The 22,371-nt window shown below is 37.9% G+C and overlaps 1 protein-coding gene across 2 annotated transcripts in view; it reads left to right on the top strand.

The window, feature by feature from the left end:
* CDH2 (cadherin 2) overlaps positions 1 to 22,371 on the top strand; it is a 410,616-nt gene that overhangs the window by 356,802 nt on the left and 31,443 nt on the right. The window contains exons 9-13 of one of the 2 annotated variants that reach the window (XM_077492605.1): positions 12,114 to 12,299; positions 12,847 to 13,100; positions 16,168 to 16,310; positions 18,480 to 18,713; positions 21,919 to 22,155. In XM_077492605.1, coding sequence (XP_077348731.1) covers positions 12,114 to 12,299; positions 12,847 to 13,100; positions 16,168 to 16,310; positions 18,480 to 18,713; positions 21,919 to 22,155 — 1,054 coding nt within the window. The remainder of the gene's footprint in view (positions 1 to 12,113; positions 12,300 to 12,846; positions 13,101 to 16,167; positions 16,311 to 18,479; positions 18,714 to 21,918; positions 22,156 to 22,371) is intronic. The other variant, XM_077492606.1, reaches the window with a different exon arrangement.

Here is a 22,371-nt window from a genome sequence, read left to right as displayed (position 1 = left end):
CTTATGGATTCATGAGAAAAGCCAGTAGACAGAAAATGTGCTGTTACTTGTAAGCGAATTTCTATAATGTTCTATAATAGTTGGTGATCTCCTTGAATTACATTGGTCTGATTATTCCTTTTATTTTTCTCTCTTTGTTTTTCCTTTTCTTTTGATTGATCTTTCTAGATTGATTTCTTTGATTTACTTCGATTAGTACTAGTTATCGATATGTAATAACAACCACAGATCACTGTCATTTATAATGGTTTATTTTTCTTTTTTCCTTTTATTGTTTCTTTGTATCACATGGAAATCAAAAACTTAATAAAAATGATTTAAAAAAAAAAAAAAAAAAAAAAAGATAACCCACAGTCTTGTTACATCTCCAACATAGTTTAGAAAGGGTGGGATCTCGGGCATGCATCAAGTCCGGGGTCCTATACCAAAATAACTAAATTTTAAAGGCCGTTTCCCTCTGCACTATGCAGTGTGAAATTTTTGATCTAGACTCCCAAATTTTTCCCCAATCTAGTAATATAATTGGATGTTGTAATATATGAGACCATTTGTTCATAAAGTTATGTGTATATTGCGTTAGAGGGAGGCTTTCGTGTAGGATTCTATATATAGATGAGATCTGTTTGGATTCATATGGACCTTTAGCACATAAGATTTCAAAATCTGTGGTTTTCTCCAGGGAGAATAAGGAGGATTCGGACATAACATTTTTTTTTAAATTGCATATATGAATATAGAAGGGAGGCAGGAAGATCATGTTTTGCTTGTAGTTCTGGGAAAGATAAGAGAATACGTGTGACTGGGTGTACAAGATGTTGCAGTTGAAAGATTCCTGCTTGAGTCCATGGATACATCCAGCCCATCTGGGATGTCCGGGTTGAAAAGTACATTCCGGAGAGGGGAAAATTTGGAGGAAAGAGAGAATTTTTCTGCACAACTCCTCCAAATATCAAGGGTAAAAAGCATTGGCGCCAAGCAGAGGGATCTCAGCTGGGGCGTGAATTTAGAAGAAGGTCATAGCATAAAGAAGGGGTGTACAGTGATCACCATCTCAATCTCAGCCCATCTGTTAGGTGCTTTTCTAGAGGGCCATGAAGTTAGTGCTCGAAGATGAGAAGCATAATAATATTTAACCTCCCTGGTGGTATTCCCAAGTCTGGCTCAGGGTGGAATTTCAGAACCAAAAGCGGTAACCTCGACCCAGACTTGGGAACGCATCGCAGGATCCAGGAAGAGCCTACTTACCTTGTCCCCTGGATCCTGCAATGTCCTCCCCGCAGTGTAAGCGGCTTGTCCTCCGCTCGATTCATCACAGAGCTGAGCTCCATTCCCTACAAGAGTTGCGACGCACGGGGAAAGAGAATAGCGCCAATTCTCAAAAAGTGAAACACACACTATACATACAGTACACTGTAATCTTACATATTACATTACTGTATGTAATTATTTCACCTCCCTTTTGTCCCTAGTGGTCTGCTGAGTGCCCTGCATGCAGTTTTATATCATAAAAACTGTTCTTTCTGCCTGGAAACTGGAGATCGTCCTTAGCAACCAAAACCGTCCCTTTACATCAAAAGTGGTTTTAGACCAGCTAGAAAACAGTGATAATAAATTAGAATCACTCACAGAATTGAGTGATTTGTGTGGAGATCCGTCATCAAACACTGAAAAGTAATGACAGCAACAATTTTCCAACTGAGAACATTTCAGTGTTTTTGATTTGATTACATTATTGAATATTGTTTATTATTATTATATTATTATTTGGTATAATTATTTATAGTTATTTATTATATTATAATTTATGATTTTGCTTTTCAAACTTTATAATACCCGGGATGTCTACTAGACTCTGGTTTGGACATATTTAAGTTATTCCTAAGAATTACAGGCCTACAATATAAAACACCAAATTTCCATGCAAAATAATTGTACCGCTTTCAGCACCAAAAATCTGAAATAATCATACCACCAGGGAGGTTACTAATATCTGGCACAGCCAGACCCCCTCTATTCTTAGGAGCAAATACTATGGAACGTGCAATCCTGTGAGAAGCATTGTTCCATATGAACTTGAGGAATTGTCCCTGGAGAAGTTTCAACTGTGACATTGGGACTTAGATTGGAAGTGTTTCAAATAGATACAGCAACTTAGTAAGTATTGACATTTTAAGAACGTTAACCCCACCTAGGAGGGAGATCAGAAGAGAAGTCCAGAGATTTAAGAAACGGGTTATTTCTGCAAACAAAGGGGGAAAGTTGGTTTGATACAGAGCAGAGTATGAGGGCTACAACCCCTTTAACTATTTTGGTAATATAATAAAATAACAGAATATTTGCTCTGGTTCACTTTTTCTTCCACGTGTAAGTCTGCAATTGTAAACATATCCTCAAATGGCTGTTTTTTTGTTTTGTTTTTATAATTATACAAACTGTCTTATTTTACACTTCTTTTAAGTATTTTTTAAAACAGAGAATTCCACATTATAGTCTTCTGATAGAAAAGAGTTTATATGATGCAGAATTTACAGTTGTTTGGATAGTTACCCGCATGCATCGATTGGGAAATGTGTATTTTGTTTTAGGAAACTAGATTTTGAAGGATTTGCTATTTGAGAAGCAAATTACTGGTTCCTCTGGTATGACCTATTTCAGCATGGGTTAGAGTAGATTTAAATGGCAGGTCAGACAGATAGTTCTCAAACTTCTACTAGGGCCCAGTAATCTCACCACTCATAATCATTGTACATGGTGCATCTGTATATCTGTATGCTGCATTTGAAAAGTAAAGACAGCTGAGGTTTCAGTTTAAAATTATATATATATATATATATATATATATATATATATATATATATAAAATAACCATAGGCATTTAAGCTTGTGCTTATTCTCGGTCAAGACGTATTATGCCTTCGTTTCAGAGTCGAACATTTGTAATGATTTATTCATTACATGACAAACGTGTTTCTTCTTTCCCCTTGGAAGCTCTTTCTTGCACTGCACCACTGCTATACACAATAATCATCCTCTTCTCTATTTACCTCACTTGCATGTGTTTAGAATTTTAAACCTGTAGATCTGTCTGGTTTTTGACACATACCAGCATCTTTCCTTTCAGCTTGAAAGTTTCATCCCTTTTCCTTATTCAATGCAGTACTTTAAGTGTAAACAGAATATTTTCTTTGTGACAAAGTACAGGAGCTATTAAAGGAAATTGCACATTCTCAAGGCTTATGAATTATACTAAAACTAGAAAATTTGTGTCTGAATGGCATAAAAAAAACAAAAACAGGATGCATGAGTTTGTCTTGTTTTGTAAAATATATGTATTGATTGATGAGGACTATGTAAAGGTATGGTTCCTGGGTGGTAAGGATGGCCATTGGTTTAGTTGAGGGAGTTATTCTAAAGTCTCATTATCTGCATAATGTATCAGTGATACAATGTGGCAAAAATTGGCAACTATTAAGGTTTCACCTTTCGTTTAATAATAAAAAAAAAAAATAAGACTTAGTAATGGTCACTATGAGCAAGGATTCCAATTTTCTTTAATCATCCCACCATGCTAGAATAAGCTAAGGGTGTAAAGCCAAGAAGGCTTTGATGAAAAGAACAACCGAATAAAGGTCAGATGTAAATATGTCGAAAAGCATTACTAAACTGGATGGGCTAATGTCGCTCTCATAGTATTGTCTCTTTACAATGATTTTGTTGCTATTTTTATAAACTAAATAAAAAGAGTTATACTTACCTTTCCTGCCTTCTATGCCAACTTTCTTTGCTTTCTGGATGAGTTATGCTTTCAGTCTTCAGCATCTGACACTTCTGGGAGTGTTGGTTGCCTGGTCCCCATCTGTTCTCTGTCGTTCCATCATCTGGCTTACAAGGAACCACAGTGCACAGGAAAAACGAAGAGTCTTACACAGTCGAAAGTATCTCTTCAATGAGCTTCACTCTTCAAGAAACTGAACATTGACGGTGAGGGTGGCAGGAAAGATAACTATTATTTTTTTTTACTTGCATTGAGTTGTTTTCAGAGACATCATGGAATTGTAATGAATTAATGAAGAATTGTAATGGAATCATGGACTTGAGTTGTTTTCAGAGACATTAAAGAATTGTAGTGGAATCATGGAATGCACATGATAAGATGTTTGTAGTAGTGATGCACTGAAATTTTGGTAGTGAACATTGGCTGTCAGTTTACTTTTAATGAATCACTCCAATGAACCAGAAAACGTTGGCTTTCATCTGATTTTTCCATGCATTGCTTCATATTGGCTTTTATTTAAACATGGGGGCTAAACACTAATGGCGCATACAAACGACTGGACTTTTTGATAGCAAAGGTCCGATGGAACGAGTCCATCGGACAATTCGATTGTGTGTGGGCTCCATCGGACCTTTGCTTTAGAAATAGAACTTAATAGAAATATAAACTAGATTAGAACTTAATTAGAAATAGAAATAGGACTTTAGAAATAGAACATATTTAAAATTTTCCCGCCGGAACTCCGCCGGACCAAGAAATCTGTTTGTGTGTATGCTAATCCGACGGCCAAAAAATGATGCTAGGGCAGATATTGGCTACTGGCTATGAACTTCCTTATTCTAGTTCGGTCATACGTCATCACGTTAGAATCCATCGGACTTTGGTGTGATTGTGTGTGCGTCCAAGTCCATTCATTCAGAAAGTCTGCCCAAACTCAGCCGAAAGTCCGTCGGGAAGACTGACCTAGTCCATCAAAAAGTCCAGTCGTGTGTACATGGCATTAGGGCCAAAAATAGGAGGGTGGGAGAAAGGATAACCCAGAAGTTGTACTTGGCTCTAGAATAGGAAAGGGAACTGGCAGTGGTATATTCCTGGAATATACCGCTGCCAGTTCCCTTTCCTATTCTGGAGCCAAAGACAACTTCTGGGTTCTTCTGTTTTATTCTAAAGGGGAACTCCACCCATCATCGGGTGAGTCGGTATACCTGTTGGACCAGCGGGACGTTTCATCATCAGGATCCCGCCTGCTTTTCAATATTCTTTGACTTTAAAAACGAAGGGCTCATTCACACTAGCCACTGCATTGCATAGCAGCAGCTGGTGTGTAGAGTAATCCGGCCAGTTCTAAATGATGATGCTGCACGCACTACTTTCAGCACACACCACCCACACACTACTGCAACACAGTGGCGTGATACTGCTAAACCAGCAATTTGCTTTCTCTTGTGGTGGGGGGTGCGGTGGGCTTGCCTTGGAATAGTCACTAAATGCAGTCCCACCACACCTGGTGTGAATGGACCCTGAATAAAGAAGGAAAAATAAATAAAATGACATCTCTGTTTATAGATACAGATGACAATTTGCATGCATATGTTAAACCATACATAAAAAGTTATTATTCATATTGGCAGACTGAGCCAGTCAAATTTGCTAAAATATATTTCAGGAATTTGTGCTAGACTTGGCAAAATCCTCACTTTTTAAACATATCATTATGCCATTGTTTTTAAAGCAGACCTAGCATCAAATTGTCTTCATTCAATTTTCATCCATTACAGACAATGGGGGTTATTTACGAAAGGCAACTCCACTTTGCACTACAAGTGCACTTGGAAGTGCGGCTGCTGTAAATCTGGGGGGAAGATCTGAAATGAGTGGAAGCTCTGCTGATTTTGTCATCCAATCATGTGCAAGCTAAAATGCTGTTTTTTATTTTCTTTGCATGTCCCCCTCAGATTTACAGTGACTTTACTGCCAAGTGCACTTGTGCACAAAGTGGATTTACCTTTCATGTGTAACCCCCCAATATGTAAATCTTACAGTTACCTATTTCTCTGAAAGAGATTACTCCTCCTCCTCCAAAATGTTTTTATTTTCCTTTTCTCCAGAAGATTGCCACCATCTTTGTTCAGGTATCACCTTCTTCTTGGTTTAAGATACTGGCCTGGGGACTCCTGCCTGCAGCAGACTGATGATTTTAGGCAGATCTTGAAAGACTAGGGTTGATTAACTAAAGGCATATAGGCTGTTCACATTGCAAGGGAATTTTTGCTTAGCTTAGTGAATGTAACCTAATGTAACTTTGTAAAGAATACCCAATCACACGCAAAGAAATAAAACAAAAAAAAACATAAAACTGTTTTGTCTTCACATGATTAGATCATGGAAGCCAGGAGAGCTTCACCTTGCTCAAAAAGCTAAGACACTTGACTAAAAATGGAGAGTTGTGTGTGCTCAAACGCAGATAGCTTACACACACACACACATACTGTGTATATAGTGTGTATGAGACTTTTTGAAGAACTCTTATACATATATACTGTATATATATATATATATATATATATATATATATATATATATATATATATATATATACAGTATCTCACAAAAGTGAGTACACCACTCACATTTATACGTGTACTCAGTGTCGGAAGCTCTGCTGAGTACATGTCCGACAACAGCTGTGAAATTAATGGGAAGTGAGTTATAGAGTTACTACCATTGATGGACATGTCCTCTGCACCCTCCCACACAGCGAAGCTGCGGCTGAAAGCTCAGTGTGGGATCAGAGCTTCTGCCGCTGGAGATCGGGTCAGATTGCTTGCAGAAAAGGTATGTATAGCGAGTTTTTCTTTTCAGGGCTAGAGAGGTTACTGTTAGAATTTCGGAGGCTATAGATGCAGGGATTTTAGTTTTATCATGGACTTCCACTTTAAGTACTGCAAATTGCGAAGGTGAGGCTTCCATGGAACGGACTTGTGTTTCCAGCACATCCCACAGGTGCTCGATTGGGTTGAGATCTGGGGAATTTAGAGGCCAAGCCAACACCTTGAAGACACCTTCTTCCATTGCTCCATGGTTCAGTTCTGATGCTCACGTGGCCATTGTAAGCACTTTTGACTTTGGACATGGGTCAGCATGAGCACGCTGAACAGTCTCTGGCTGTGCAGCCCAATACATAACAAACTGCAATTCACTGTGTTCTGACACCTTTCTATTGGAACCAGCATTTACTTTTTGTATGAGACTTTTTGAAGAACTCTTATACATATATACTGTATATATATATATATATATATATATATATATATATATATATATATATATATATATATATATACAGTATCTCACAAAAGTGAGTACACCACTCACATTTATACGTGTACTCAGTGTCGGAAGCTCTGCTGAGTACATGTCCGACAACAGCTGTGAAATTAATGGGAAGTGAGTTATAGAGTTACTACCATTGATGGACATGTCCTCTGCACCCTCCCACACAGCGAAGCTGCGGCTGAAAGCTCAGTGTGGGATCAGAGCTTCTGCCGCTGGAGATCGGGTCAGATTGCTTGCAGAAAAGGTATGTATAGCGAGTTTTTCTTTTCAGGGCTAGAGAGGTTACTGTTAGAATTTCGGAGGCTATAGATGCAGGGATTTTAGTTTTATCATGGACTTCCACTTTAAGTACTGCAAATTGCGAAGGTGAGGCTTCCATGGAACGGACTTGTGTTTCCAGCACATCCCACAGGTGCTCGATTGGGTTGAGATCTGGGGAATTTAGAGGCCAAGCCAACACCTTGAAGACACCTTCTTCCATTGCTCCATGGTTCAGTTCTGATGCTCACGTGGCCATTGTAAGCACTTTTGACTTTGGACATGGGTCAGCATGAGCACGCTGAACAGTCTCTGGCTGTGCAGCCCAATACATAACAAACTGCAATTCACTGTGTTCTGACACCTTTCTATTGGAACCAGCATTTACTTTTTTAGCAATTTAAGCTATAGTAGCTCTTCTATTAGATTGGACTACATGGGCCAGCCTTAGCTTCCCACGTGCATCAATGATCCTTTGCCACTCATGACTCTGTTGCCAGTTTACTGGTTTTCCTTCCTTGGGCAATTTTTGATAGCTCCCGACTACTGCTGACCAGGAACATACCACAAGAGCTGTAGTTTTGGAGCTGCTCTCACCCATTCTGCTGGCCATTACATTTTGGCCCTTGTCCAAGTCGCTCAAATCCTTAAATTTTTTCTGCTTTCAACACATCAACTCCAGCGATGTGTTGCCTAATATTCCCAACCTGCCTTCATATGCTATTGTACCAAAATAATTAATGTTGTTTACTATAACTGTCAGTGGTCATTATGTTATGGACAATCAGTGTGTATTTACTGTGTATATATATCACATTTTGCACACTGTTATACTTCCTTTCATATTCCTAGCAAACGGCAAAAAAACAGGGATCTTTGGTTCACATATATTACAAAACATGTTCAAGCTAACCAATTGAATCAAAGTAGTTCCTCTGTGCCCAGACTGTATTCTACTCTGCAAGAGGCTCATGAATGGTTATGTGATTATATAATTACATGTACTGGGATGTACTGGGGCATAAAACATGCCTAGCATTAAATTCTGGTACTTTCCCCGCCATTGGGGAGCCACAGGTGGCATGTACAGTGGATGTCTGTACACGGTTATATTCTAATTTACAATGTTTTTGTGCCTCGGTATAAACATGTGCATGCATGATGTATTCCCCCTAAATATCTGTGCGTAGAAGAATATTTTATACATGCATGTGTGTGTTTACCAGAATACAGATGCCCACAGCCATTTACTTCTATTATCAGCTCCCCAAGCACAGAAAAAATACAAGATTTGTCAGGATTTTTTTTGTGCAGGCTTGTCAAGTTACTGAAAAGGCCATTTTGAATACTGTAAAAAAATAAAATAAAATTGCATGCAAAGAGGGGGGTATATAGTAGCATTCCAACTGCTGTCTCATGCATCCTCATCAATAATTGCTCGACAATAGTGTCTGAGAGTCTGCTTATAAGCTACCCATCAGACGTAGCCTTTGGTGTCTTTTCAGCAATATATCAGCCATTGCAAACAAATTCCCATCAACATTTGTTTGAAAAATGTGGCCATTAAAGCTACATAACACTTAAAGGTGTTGTTTTATTGAAAGGTCTGTTTTAGTTTATTGATATATTAAACAGAATAGAGTCCAGTGATTTATTAAATCTAAGGTGCTTACTGTGGTTCTCATTTGTGTTATCTCCTTTTTTCTACAGAACATGTTGATTGTTAGACAGGGTTGTAAATTGTAGGCCTTATTGCACATTGTGGCTAGCACTCTTGCTTTGCCTCATTGGGGGTCTGGCATCATTACCTTCCAGAGACATTGGGTTTATTTACTAAATGAGTAGAGGCTGCTAACTTAACAGTGAATTTTAAATTTTTGCTTTGCAAATTGAATTAAGCTAAACCTGTGTTCAACTTGAATATTAAATCATGTGTGGGGGGAATTTAAAGGCTAGGTTCAACCTTGGGACATGTTACATGTTCCCCCTGTATTTAGAGTGGAGCATGTGACATGTTCCAGCTCCAGCCCCCCCACTGACAGCTGGCATGGGATACTCTCCCTGCACCCTCTGTCAGAATGTAAAAACGTTCTGGCAATTCTGCCGGCTGACCATAGAACTGATCGGGGACCAGAATGGCCCAGATCATCTCTATGGTCTAAGGAACTGGAAGCAATGAGTAGTTAGTCACTTACGGTTTGCCAATTGTAAACAAACCATTACTGTTTTGAAAAGAGCTTCAGATCATATTGATCTAGGTATGATTTGAAGCTTTTAATCACTTACAGACTGCCTACCGTCGTTTGACATCGCTACTTTGAAGAGGAATATTGTTGTTTTGGCAGCAGCTAGCTGCCATAACCCTGGAATCCTCTTCTTCAGTGGGTTGTCCGCTTTCAGATAAAAGTATTCGCCACAAGATCAATTTTATTGGGGGAGGGTGAGGGTGCCCTCCACAGTTTACTGGAGCCGTCGGTAGCGTGGACACGAGTGAGGGGAAGATGGATTCCACCCGTCTCCATAACATTGCAGGGCAGAAGTGATGTCAAAATGTCACTTCCGCCCATAGCTCTTAAAGGGACATTTGTATTTATTTATTTTTTCAAATGACATTTAATTATTTTTCTTTTGCATTTTAGTGTAAATATGAGATCTAAGGTCGTTTTGACCCCAGATCTCACATTTAAGAGGTCCTGTCATGCTTCTTTTCCTATTACAGGGGATGTTTACATTCCTTGTAATAGGAATAAAAGTGACACAATTTTTTTAAAACAACAGCGTAAAAATAAAAAATGAAAGGTAAAATATTTTAAACATGCCCCATCCTGCTGAGCTTGCGTGCAGAAATGAACACATACGTAGGCAGCGTTCGCATATGAAATGGTGTTCAAACCACACATGAGGTATTGACGTAATCATTAGAGTGAGAGCAATAATTCTAGTCCTAGATTTCCTCTGTAACTAAAATCATGTGACCTGTAGACATTTTTAAACATTGCCTATGGATAAAAGTTTGTCACCATTCCACGAGTGGGAGCGCAGTTTTGAAGTGTGACATGTTGGGTATTAATTTACTAAGCGTAACATTTTCTTTTATAATATAAAAAAAATTGGGCTAACTTTACTGTTGTCTTGATTTTGTGCTTGTAAGACCGCTGCGCAAATATGGTGTGACAGAAAGTACTGCAACAACCGCCATTTTATTCTCTAGGGTGTTAGCAAAAAAAATATATAATGTTTGGAGGTTCTAAGTAATTTTCTAGCAAAAAAAATGTTTTTAACTTGTAAACACCAAATCTCAGAAAGAGGCTCGGTCCTTAAGTGGTTAAGGGCAGAGGAGAGATCTGGGGTCTAATAGACCACAGATGTCCTAGTAAAGGGGAACTGTCACAGCCTATTAGTACAACAAGGGATGCTTACATTCTTTGCGGTAACAACAACAAAAGTGATCAAGAAAAAATAAAAGGTACAGTTTAAAATGAATAAATAAATAAAGGGTCCACATAATGACAAAACAATATATATTTTATATGTAGGTAAAAGCATTTTAAAGCATTTCAGAAAAGGTTAGATGCTTGTGAGAAGCAGGTCTAGAAGGCTGCTCATGACTGAAGATGTGCTGGTGAAGATCCTTATTTTCATTATAAATAAAGGTCCACTTTATACAAGAGACAAGCCACAGCTGAGCCTGTTACTAGCAAAGACATCTTACATCTTGCATGTGGACAATATACTCAGAGCTGCATGTGTGGGCACGAGATGCCTAAAATCTGTAAGAATTAACCATACATGTCTTGTTAGGGGGCTCATGGGTTGTCTTCTTTAAACCTAAAAAATAATTTTCCCCAGTGAGCAGAAGCCGGGAGTGCAACAGTGGTTGCAAGTGTGCTATTTGTCTCTGTTTGTCACTGCTAAACAGTGCATAAACAATATCCTTCCTCATTTGCCATTCCTATATTATAGAATACAGCAGGTATGGGCATCTATCCATGTTTTTCTGCCAGCCTGTATGTCAGTGCTTAATAGCACAGCTGAAATCTAAGCCAGTACAAACAGGAATGGTTGAGGTTGGCTATTCGGTTGTATACAATGTCAAAAGAACATCATCTTTCATTGTTCTAAACTTTTTACATTATTGTTTCAAAAGCTAGTGATTTGTCTTTTCTGTTCTTTCATACCTGTGGTATGAATGTAAATAATGTTAGACCTAAATTCTTTGTAGCTTGGAGATCTGAACTGTATAGGATGACAAGATAATGTTTCCTTGCATGTAATTACATTAGTTTATAAAGGAATGAGCTGTAATGGCCTTCATTTTGTTTTCAATGCATTGCGATGCACTGCTGTCCCTTTCATCTCATGCTGCCTTAGATATTTGTGTTCTGTGAAAAGCATTAAATGCTTCGGAATGGTGGCTCATTTCATGACTTATTTAAACATTTGTGATGCTAAGTCTGTCTGTTCACTTCGTATTATTACACATAATAATCTTCTCACCACCGAGCATTACCTGCAAGTCAATGCCCTGCTGAATGAGATAAGTAAGGCATTAGTTCTGAGACAATGCACTGTTCCAAGAAGATAAGAGCGCATGACAATGCCATGCAATGACAGTCAATTAATACCTCTTCCAATAATAATCACAAGCCATTTTATTAGTTTATTTTTTGATTACATGAATATGTAAATATTGCAGAAGCTGTTCAGCATTATCTGTAAAGTGCGTTTTTGTTTCGTTTTTCAGTTTTATGGAGAAGTGCCTGAAAACCGAATTGATGTTGTAGTAGCAAACCTTACCGTAACGGACAAAGACCAGCCACACACCAAGGCCTGGAACACAGTATACAAAATTGTCAGTGGTGATGCCACAGGACGTTTTACCATTAGGACAGATCCAAACAGTAATGATGGTTTGGTGACTGTTGTCAAAGTAAGTTGGAACTTTAAAAAAAATAAAAATCTATTGTTTATGTTACTTTAAGGCAAATTTAATTTAAAAGGAAGATATGAGAGTGCATTTTAGTACTTACCTGCCACTAATGCAGACAAGGTTTATATGTAATAGAACCTCTGTTGATATTTGTGTTAACTGAATGGAAAGTGATCAAACTTCAAAGATACCCTGAATTATGAAATGATAAAAAAATATCCATACATACTTTTTACATTGCCCTTAATTGTCCACCTATTGTGTGAATACAAGTTTTACCTATGTGTCTATAATTACTGCAGACCCAAAGGTTGTAATACGCTATAAAGCAAGTGCAGTAAAGTACAGAATAATTATTCTGTACTTACATAATTACAGTTACATAGTTGGTGAGGTTGAAAAAAGACCATCAAGTCCAACCTGTGTGTGTACTTTTATGTCAGTATTACATACAATTGTTAATATCGCATTGTGCAGATTGTTTTATACAGTTCTTCTAATCAGTTATACTTTCTAAACTATTTTTCATTTTTATTTTTTCATTTAGCCAATTGACTTTGAAACCAACAGGATGTTTGTGTTGACAGTAGCTGCAGAAAACCAAGTGGCTTTAATGCAGGGCATTAATCTACCTCCTCAGTCAACAGCCACTGTCTCCATTACTATCATTGATGTCAACGAGAGTCCCTACTTTACCGCAAACCCTAAGCTTGTGCGTCAGGAGGAAGGTCTGCTTCCAGGAAATGTACTTGTAACTTTTAACGCTCAAGATCCAGACCGTTACCTGCAACAGACAATTAGGTAAACTCCAAGTTTCCTTTCTCTTAAAACTTCTGTTATTAGATAATTTGGTTTCCACTTCAGAAGGTCACTGTTGGCTCCACACATTTTCTAAAGCCAATTGCATTGACTTGATATTGATATTTTTGTCATTTTGTTTTAGTCTGTTTGTTTTGTCTTTTTACTCAAACTAAAGTCATTGATAAAGAGTGATTCACACACATCAATGCACAGATAATTAGATTGTCCTACTTAATTGCTCCTAGCTCTGTTTTTCTCCAGTATTTCTGGATGGTGAGCTCTTATGCATGCATATACTATATTTTAAACTTTAAAAAATAAACATTGTAACAGCAGAGGATGCTTTTTGTTACTTGTATTATGTAGAAAAGTATATTGTGTGCTACTCTCTAAATTAATTTAAAGGAGAAGTGTGGGGCTCTGAAAAAAAAAAAAACAAGCATACATACAAATTTCCATGCTGCAGCATCAGCGTTTTTCTGCAGCTGTCTCGTGCCAGCTCTGAGACTGAGAACTGGGTGACCACATGACTGCTGAGCGAGCAATTCTTGGTCTTCCTGGAGTAGAGAGCAGTGACTTCACTTACTGCTCTGTCCCTCTAGTTCTCACTGGAGCACTGGCCTGAAGAGGGGGCAGGCACAGTTGGCTTGACTCCCATCCATTTCCTTAAAGCCAGAGCCAGCTGGTAGTTAGACAGCTGAGTGAATCCCAACAATACGGTTAGGATTCTTCCAGAGCCTGGAGCGGCTATGTGAAATCAGCCGTCAGCATATGTTATCCCACTGTCAGCTGATTCTGTGTCTCAGGAGAGCACAAGTGCAATCCTGTGACCCACAAGAGAAGTATAACCAAAAAAGCTTTGGCCATACTTCTCTTTTAATTTTGTTACTGGGATCATACTTTTCCTGGCTTCATAGCCAGGCTTCTTCAGCTACAACATCGGCGGCACAGTGGTGTAGTGGTTAGCACTCTCACCTAGCAGTAAAAAGGGACGCTGGTTCGAATCCCAACCACGACACCACCTGCCTGGAGTTTGCATGTTCTCCCTGTGCGGGTTTCCTCCGGGTACTCTGGCTTCCTCCCACACGCCAAAGACATGCAGGTAGGTTAATTGGCTTCTGTCCAAAATTGGCCCTAGTATAAGAATGGGGACCTTGGGTTGTGGGCTCCTTGAGGGTAGGTACTTATGAGTGTGTACAATGTACAGGGATAGAGACAATTGTAGACACTCACTCAGGTTGAACTGGATGGACTGGTGTCTTTATTCAACCTTAGTAACTATGTAACTATCCCCACCCCACCCTCTACCCATCCAGACTGTATACATTTACTGGTCACTTAAGAAATCTAAAAGGACAGCAGCAGTGCTAAACTACAAAATTAGCAAAATACTGGATCCAGTAAAAATAAAGGCTAAAACTGATCAGAGAGGGACATAGCAGAGGCGTCCATGTTTCATAAGGCACAACTATTAGTATTGCACATATGCCTGAAATATTGGAACTCTCCTTCATTTTCCTCTGATGTAGGTACCTAAAACACCTGTTGGGAGGGTATATCTGGTTGTATTTGAGTATCTGGGTTCCTGCCTTTTCATTATGGGACGCATTATGATTCTGTTGAGAGCTGTGATGAATCTGTAGGCAGAGCAGCATTGTAGATATGCTAAAATTGAACTGAAGTAATTTGGGGGACCCAGGAGAACTTGCCACAATGTGCAAATATGCATGACAAGGTTCACATTATGGCAAATTGACATCTTAGTGTAGCCTTCTCCAGCTGTGACAGGTCATACCTCTCCCTTGTCACTTGGTCACTGTTGCTGCCTTCTTTTTGGATTTTGTGTCCCATTGGATGGCCACTAATGATGTACCTGTCATGCATGTGTACTGAAGTTAAATTATATTATCCTGGCCCAGCCTATACTCTCAGCACAGTACAGGTTCCAAAATGTACCAGTAGTGTACAATCCTGCATGTGCTGCAAGTAATATACAAAGCAAAAAAGAGTGATTGGAGAAAGGATTTTTTTTTTATGCAAAGTGTGTTCTACCAACAAAAAAAAACTCTACAAAAACTGTACCTCCTGCCATTTTTTACTTCTCTTCCACTTAAAAGAGAAATGCGAATGCTTTTTGCTCAATTTTAAGATCTTTTTTTTTTTTTAGATCTATCCATAGACATTAGATGCCAGTCTAATATCTGGGATTTCAGTATAATAGCACAAAAGGAAAGCAGTATACGGCTCCTTTAACATACATCCTTTAACATACAGTGAATGCATATGAATTTAAAAAGTAAAAAAAAATAAAAAATCCTCCTTGACCACATTCTTTTTACAGTATGTTAGACTGTTATGAAACATTATCGTAATTTGTTTAGACTACATAACAATTTTATATTAACTTTCTTAAAGCTACTTTGAAACAATTGGCGGCAGGGAATTTGAAAGTGTAGCACTGGTGATATTCAATGTCAGCTATAAGACGTACAAGTAATTCTTAAGCCCCATACACACTATCAGATTTTCTGCTGATTTTTTCCTTCAGATTTACCAAAACCATATAATATGAGGTCAAACCTTAGGAGTTTCAATGTGTATACAATCAGGCAGGCCCTTGCACTACATGGTTTTGGTAAATCTGAAGACAAAAATCAGCAGAAAATCTGATAGTGTGTATGGGGCTTAAGTTTATTGCATCAAATAATGCCATGGCTTAACCTTAAGACTCCTTTCACACTGGGGAGGGGGCGGCGTTGGCGGTAAAGCTCTGCTATTTTCAGCGGCACTTTGCCATTGTATTTGTGGAGGTATTCAGCGCTTTTACCCCCCCGCTAGTGGCCGAAAAAGGGTTAAAACCACCTGCAAAGCGCTGCTACAGCAATTTTTAGAGCTGTAGCGCCTGAAAAGTGCACCAGTGTGAAAGGGGTTTTACTAACATTCTAGTTTTGTGCCTGGTGCAAAAAATTAGCTTTGTTGCGTTTTGTTTTCCATCAGCTGGAATAAGAATCTATTAAAAGATATTAGAAGAGATGTCTACTAATCATAGCCATGTTTTTATTCTTAGATATGCAAAACTATCAGACCCTGGAAACTGGCTTAAAATTGACCCTGTAAATGGACAGATAACAACAATTGCTGTTTTGGATAGGGAGTCCATGTATGTAAAAAACAACATGTACAATGCAACTTTTCTTGCAACTGATAGTGGTAAGTACTGATATTTACATTTCTTTTGTTTACATCATTTTATAATGTAATTATGTTGAATATGTTTACAGGTATGAATTTGGCCTACATACCATATTTGTGGAACACAGCAAATCTGATTACCGTATGTGTTTGCAATAAGTACTAATTACAGAGATTGGAAACCTTCCTGTATTATTTGTATCTATAGTTAAGCCTAGGATAAGGCTTACCTATAGGTACTGTAAATATCTCTTAAACATTTACTGTTTAGGAGATATTTACTTTATATGCAGCCAATGATGTCATTGATCCATGCGCTCTGAAGGAACGACTGCCTGTGCCATTTCTTCAGAAGCCAGTGCCTTGACCGCACGTCACACGGCTCCAGCCAGTTACACAGCTGAAGTCCGCAGCCCCAGAAGGAAGATGGGTGAAGATGGATGCGGCCTCCAGCGGGAACAATGCAGGCTTTGTTTGCAGGTGTCACATAATGTGCTAGTATGTGATGCATACTAGCATATTATGCCTTTACTTTGCAGGGAAGGATATAGATATATATATATATATATCAGAGTTTACTTCCTCTTTAGTGACATGTTAATTCATTTTAGCTGTTTGCGTCCTTTTTTTTAAATAACAGTATGACATGTAAACATACTTATACGTATGTTATAAACAGTTTCCTTTGAGGTATTGTTGCAGGGAATTTATCAAAGCTGGAGCAGCCGTGCATGACAAACAATCAGGTTCTATCTTCAGCTTGCTCAGTTAAAGTTTGAAAATGAAAGAAGCTGATTGCCGTATACGTCTGGTGCAGACTCTGTCTGCTCCAGTTTTGATAAAAATCCCCACGTTATCTCTCTTATGAGATTGTTGGTTTTTTAATGTTTCTCTAATTTTATTCCCTGTGTTTCATAATGATTTATATACTACAGAAAGAGCTACAGATTTTGTATGCATTATTAAAAGATATAAACATATCATATTTTTTGCTTCATAATGAAACATTGTTATTATAAGTTTGTTTACATGGATAAAGCTTGCATAAACACATGCTTGAGTCTAAAATAAAATAAAAATCTTCATATTTGACATTTGGGACCTCAGTTATAAAAGCTGACGAAAAGTAAGGGTGTTTCTTTTTACCGGCCAATCAGATGCTTGCTCTTCTTTTCTTAGAAAAATTAAATCTGGGTAGTTATTGCAGACAACACATTCAATTCATATTATGTTTTATTCAATATGCGTATTATATTTCCCAAAAGGGTACCATGTAATCACTTTTGTGTTTTTACTACAATAGGTTCATTAGCCATCAAGATCATGGGAAACGTTTTATGAGATTGCAATTTCTTTAAACATTGCATTTAGACCTTTGCATAATTTAGTCACTAATTAGAGACTGATGTTTCAACATAATGCTCAACATAATAAATGCAAGGACCCTAAAGCACATAGCTGTTTTGGTGAGAAACTGGTAGAACTTGGTGCTAAATTCATTTCAGAAAATGACAGAGCAAGTTTGTTTCAGAATCCTTGGTCAGTCTTGGTATAGTTGTGAAATGTTGCTTGTCATTTCTTGAGCGGTTGACCTTATACTTGATGTCAGGGTTAGTGGGACTCAAATTCTTTTCAGATTTCTATTAAGACCTATGGATTTAAGAACACTCCTTTATGAGATTTGTAAAGAGATTTTAAGTATTCTGAGCAGTACGGAAATTTCCTCAGCAAAAAGGGCAACACTGCACACTACAGACCCTACATTAACGTTATATATTTTAAAAGACCAACAAATCTAAGGCCCTCGTAATGATTAGCGAAAGATGGACTGAGCTCCATAGAAACATTGACAATAAAAACGCTGTTGTTTTAATTTATCTCTGGTGTGAGATTTGTGGATGCCTCCATACCTGTTTTGGATTTCTTTGTGGGTGAGCTTTTGGGCATTTCACTCACACATAGAGTGTGGTGGCTACTCTTGGGGCCTCATATCTGAAGTTATATGATTGCTACAGTTGTTGTCAGATCTGAAAGCTTGACTTGTGAGTCAAATGTCTTGAGCCATCGGATACACATACAGCCAACCTGAGCTTAATGTATATCCAGTTTTTTGTTGAATCAAGCAACATAAAGTGTAATATGTCTATGTATGCCTATTTATAACTGTGTGAATTATATTTTAAATAGGTGTTCCTCCAATGAGTGGCACAGGCACTCTACAAATCTATTTGCTGGACATAAATGACAATGCCCCACAGGTTTTCCCAAAAGAGGTGGAAATTTGTGAACGACCAGATCCAAATGCCATCAATATTACAGCGATAGATGCTGACATCAATCCCAATGCAGGACCTTTCATCTTTGAGCTCCCATATAGCCCAATGGACATTAAAAAAAACTGGACAATAACTCGGCTTAATGGTAAGCATAGCTTAGCCTGCCTTAATCATTGTTTCTTCTTACAGCTTCTTTTTTCAGATGTGACACCTACAAGTTGTGTCTGTTATCAACCAGCCTGACTTATGGTCAAAGATATAAATACTTTCCCCATCCCCCCTTTTAAGTAAATTACTTTTATGAAAGGTTGCATACATTTAACACTGAGTGTTTTAACTGTATTATAACATTCTTCTTTGATAATTTATTTAAAAAAAACAGCACGCACCTGCTTTGAAGATATGGGACTATCTGACGTATTTTACTTTGACATGTTAAAAAACAAGGTCTAGTTATTGTTAAATGCTATTATAACTGAAGCAGAAATTGTATGCTACATACCTTATCCTTTTTTGATTGCTTTTTAAAAAAAAAATTGGCTGCAGATGTACTTTAAACAGTAGGTAATATTCATGATAAAATTTGTACAAAATCCACAGAGGGAACTTCCAGGATGTCAGTTTTCCCTCTTTTACATTATAATGTTATGTCCCAAATGTATGCAACCGATTCAGTCTAGATTGCCTATTCTAATAAGAGCTGTGACTCATGAATTGCCTTCAGCGCACTCTACCAATACTCACACAGAAGCTGGTTCCACTAAAGTTGGCTTCACACTTGTAATGCTTATCATTTCACATGTGATTCATTAGAAGATGCTGCAGGAATATGTCTTCTTGTTTCCATTGCCGAGTGTTGTGTTAAAGCAGCCCATGGTCATGGGCACATTGATGAGCAAATCGTGTTATTCTGAGTAACTTTCACTGCTTTTACTTCTGCAAGTTACTGACACTATGCAAGTGAATCATTTTATTTTATCACTTTCCTGCTGCTAATATTGTATTGTCACTGTGTATCCATTCATTTAAATATGCAATATTTTAAGTACACAATAACTTTCAGTAGGTACAATATGATTTCTAAGATTACTTTAGTACCATAACGTGGCAAAAAAGAAGTAAACACCTGCTAACTTTAATAAGTGATGGTCCCCTGCAGTAGTATAAATAAAAAAAAAAAACAGTTGTACGATTCTTCCTACGTCAAACCATAGGTAAATGCTACTAATCAGGGAAGCATTTTGTGCTCAAGCTTTGTCTATAAGACTAGTTTTATTAATTTGGACAAATGAAGCCTGCTGCTACAATTGCACTTCTTCCCACAGCAGTTTATTGCTGCAAACTATAATATTGTTGATTGCATTGTTACCTGTCATTGTTATTTTGTTATGTAAAAATTGTAAGCAATGCTGGAAAAAATAACTTGCTATTGTTAGTATTTTGGCAAGAGATATTATGTGCAATGCTTTTTTAGTTGGTTTTGTTATCTACAAAATATTTGCTTAGGTTTATATAGAAATGTACTGCATTTTACAGGGGAATATTATAGCTGGTATAAAAGTTGTGTTTTATATATATATATATATATATATACAAAAGAACAGTTACACAATATCTTTTATGTGCTTTAGCTTTCTAATACATTTTTGGTATTTGCAATTGTTCATGCTATTTGCAGAAGTGGGAGGATAGTTTCTTTGCATTTGTTTTATAAGGGTAATTATGAAGGGAAAATCATATAAAGAAGGTAACCTGTTGCTTTTTAAAGCAAACTTTAGATTGTGTTGTAAGCTAACTTGTGCTTTACATATGCAGGGTAAAATAACAGGTTTGCTTTAATACAGGCATACCCCACTTTTAAGTACACAATGGGATTTATTTACTAAAGCTGGAAAGTGCCAAATCCAGCTCACTTCTGTATAGAAACCAATGAGATTCCAGGTTTTATTACCAAAGCTTAATTGAACAAGCTGGGGTTAGAACTCATTGGTTTCTATGTGAAGTGAGCCTGATTTTGTACTTTCGAGCTTTAGTAAATAAACCCTATTGTGTACTTAAAAGTGGAGTATGCCTGTACAACCTTCCCCTACAGCACATGTCTTTGTCCCTCCCACTACCTTGATCATCTATGTGGTGCAGGAGAAGCTATCCAGTGTAAGCTACAATGCTTGCTTGGGGATTAGCCCAGTGAACGCAATGGAGCAAGTTAAATGTACCCAGAAGTACTTTCTTTGCCTCTAACACCTTAATGGAGCAGAGGGAGAGTGAAGGAAAGGTAAGGGCTGCTGGGGGGGGGGGGGGGGGCAAAGCACAAGTTTATGTAAGATATATTTTAGTTTGCAATTTAGTAGGATACCTTTGGGTATTATTTATAAAGGCACATTACTTTCCACAAGATCATTGTGGTAGAAACACCTTAAAAACATGTTGAATGCATTGTAAATGCATGCCCTACACTTGTGATGTGTTACCATTGACACCAGAATAGGAGCAGATGCAATAAGACCAATTAAGGCAGGCTACATTTATAAAAATGTGACTCATAGCAATGCAAAGCAAACCTTGGTCTGCACAGCTTAGCAAGGTCTCGTTCAAATTAAAACCCTATGCCTTTCCTTAAAGCTTTTCAGACAGCTTTAATTAGCCCATACTGTACATTAGTCAGTTGTATTTTTTTTTTGTTTAACCAGTGTGTTGAATGACAAAAAAAAAAAAAACATATTCCCCCATCCACACATTCAAGGTGGATGGAGCAATCTTTCCTGTTTGTATTATGACAGCAAGGAGACTTCCCTGCCATCAGAATATACTAATCTGCATTGCAGGCTATAGCCTGCAGCACTGATTGAGCAGGGAAGATATGAGAGGGAGGTTGTACGGAAGTCGATCAGTAGTTCGAATTTTATACATCCACCTTGCCCATACATGGATTGAAATTCAGCTGATCCCTGCTCAAACAACTGAATTTAGATCCATACATGGCCATCTTTAAATTACAGCAGATAGAGAACATGAATGTTCTCAGGTTGCCACAGGTTAAGCTTTGGGAGAACTGACACTCGCTCCTCAGAATATCTAAATCAGGGATCCTCAAACTACGGCCCTCCATCTGTTGCAGAACTACACATCTCATGAGGCATTGTAAAACTCTGACATTCACAGACATGGCTAGGCATTATGGGAATTGTAGTTTCCGAACAACTGGAGGGCCGTAGTTTGAAGACCCCTGATCTAAATAGTTGATAAACTGCCCTAGCTGGTCTTAGAAATAGGTGAAAGCGTATTTTTGTTAATTATAATGCAATAGCAGTTATTATAAAAAAAATTGTTTGTTTTTTTTTTTTTACGAGCAGGTGACCATGCGCAGCTCAGTCTGAAAATTGGATCTCTTGATGACGGAATCTATACCATCCCAATACAGATCACAGATTCAGGAAATCCTTCCATGACAAACACTTCGTACTTGCGTGTAAAAGTCTGTTCTTGTGACATGAATGGGTATTGTAGTGGAGTTGCCCCCATTATTGGAACTGGCCTTGGAACAGGAGCAATCATTGCAATTCTACTGTGTATCATCATTTTGCTCAGTAAGTACACTTCACGCTGGATAGCAACAAAAGATATATGATGTGCGCTATTTGAAAGAGATTAGTTATAATCTGGCAACATTGTAAACCTACATAAAATAGATAAACTAGCTACTAAGTGGAGTATTGAAGACAGGGTATATGAAAGCCCACAGGGGGAATAATAATGCAGTGTGTGTGTGTGTGTGTGTGTGTGTTCCAAATACATTTTGTATA

Source organism: Lithobates pipiens, unplaced genomic scaffold, assembly GCF_037356315.1.
Source record: "Lithobates pipiens isolate NorthernLeopardFrog02 unplaced genomic scaffold, aLitPip1_a1.2 Scaffold_19, whole genome shotgun sequence".
NCBI classification, from domain to species: domain Eukaryota; kingdom Metazoa; phylum Chordata; class Amphibia; order Anura; family Ranidae; genus Lithobates; species Lithobates pipiens.
The sequence above is the reverse complement of the archived record's forward strand: the minus strand, read 5'-3'. Positions and strand labels throughout refer to the sequence as shown.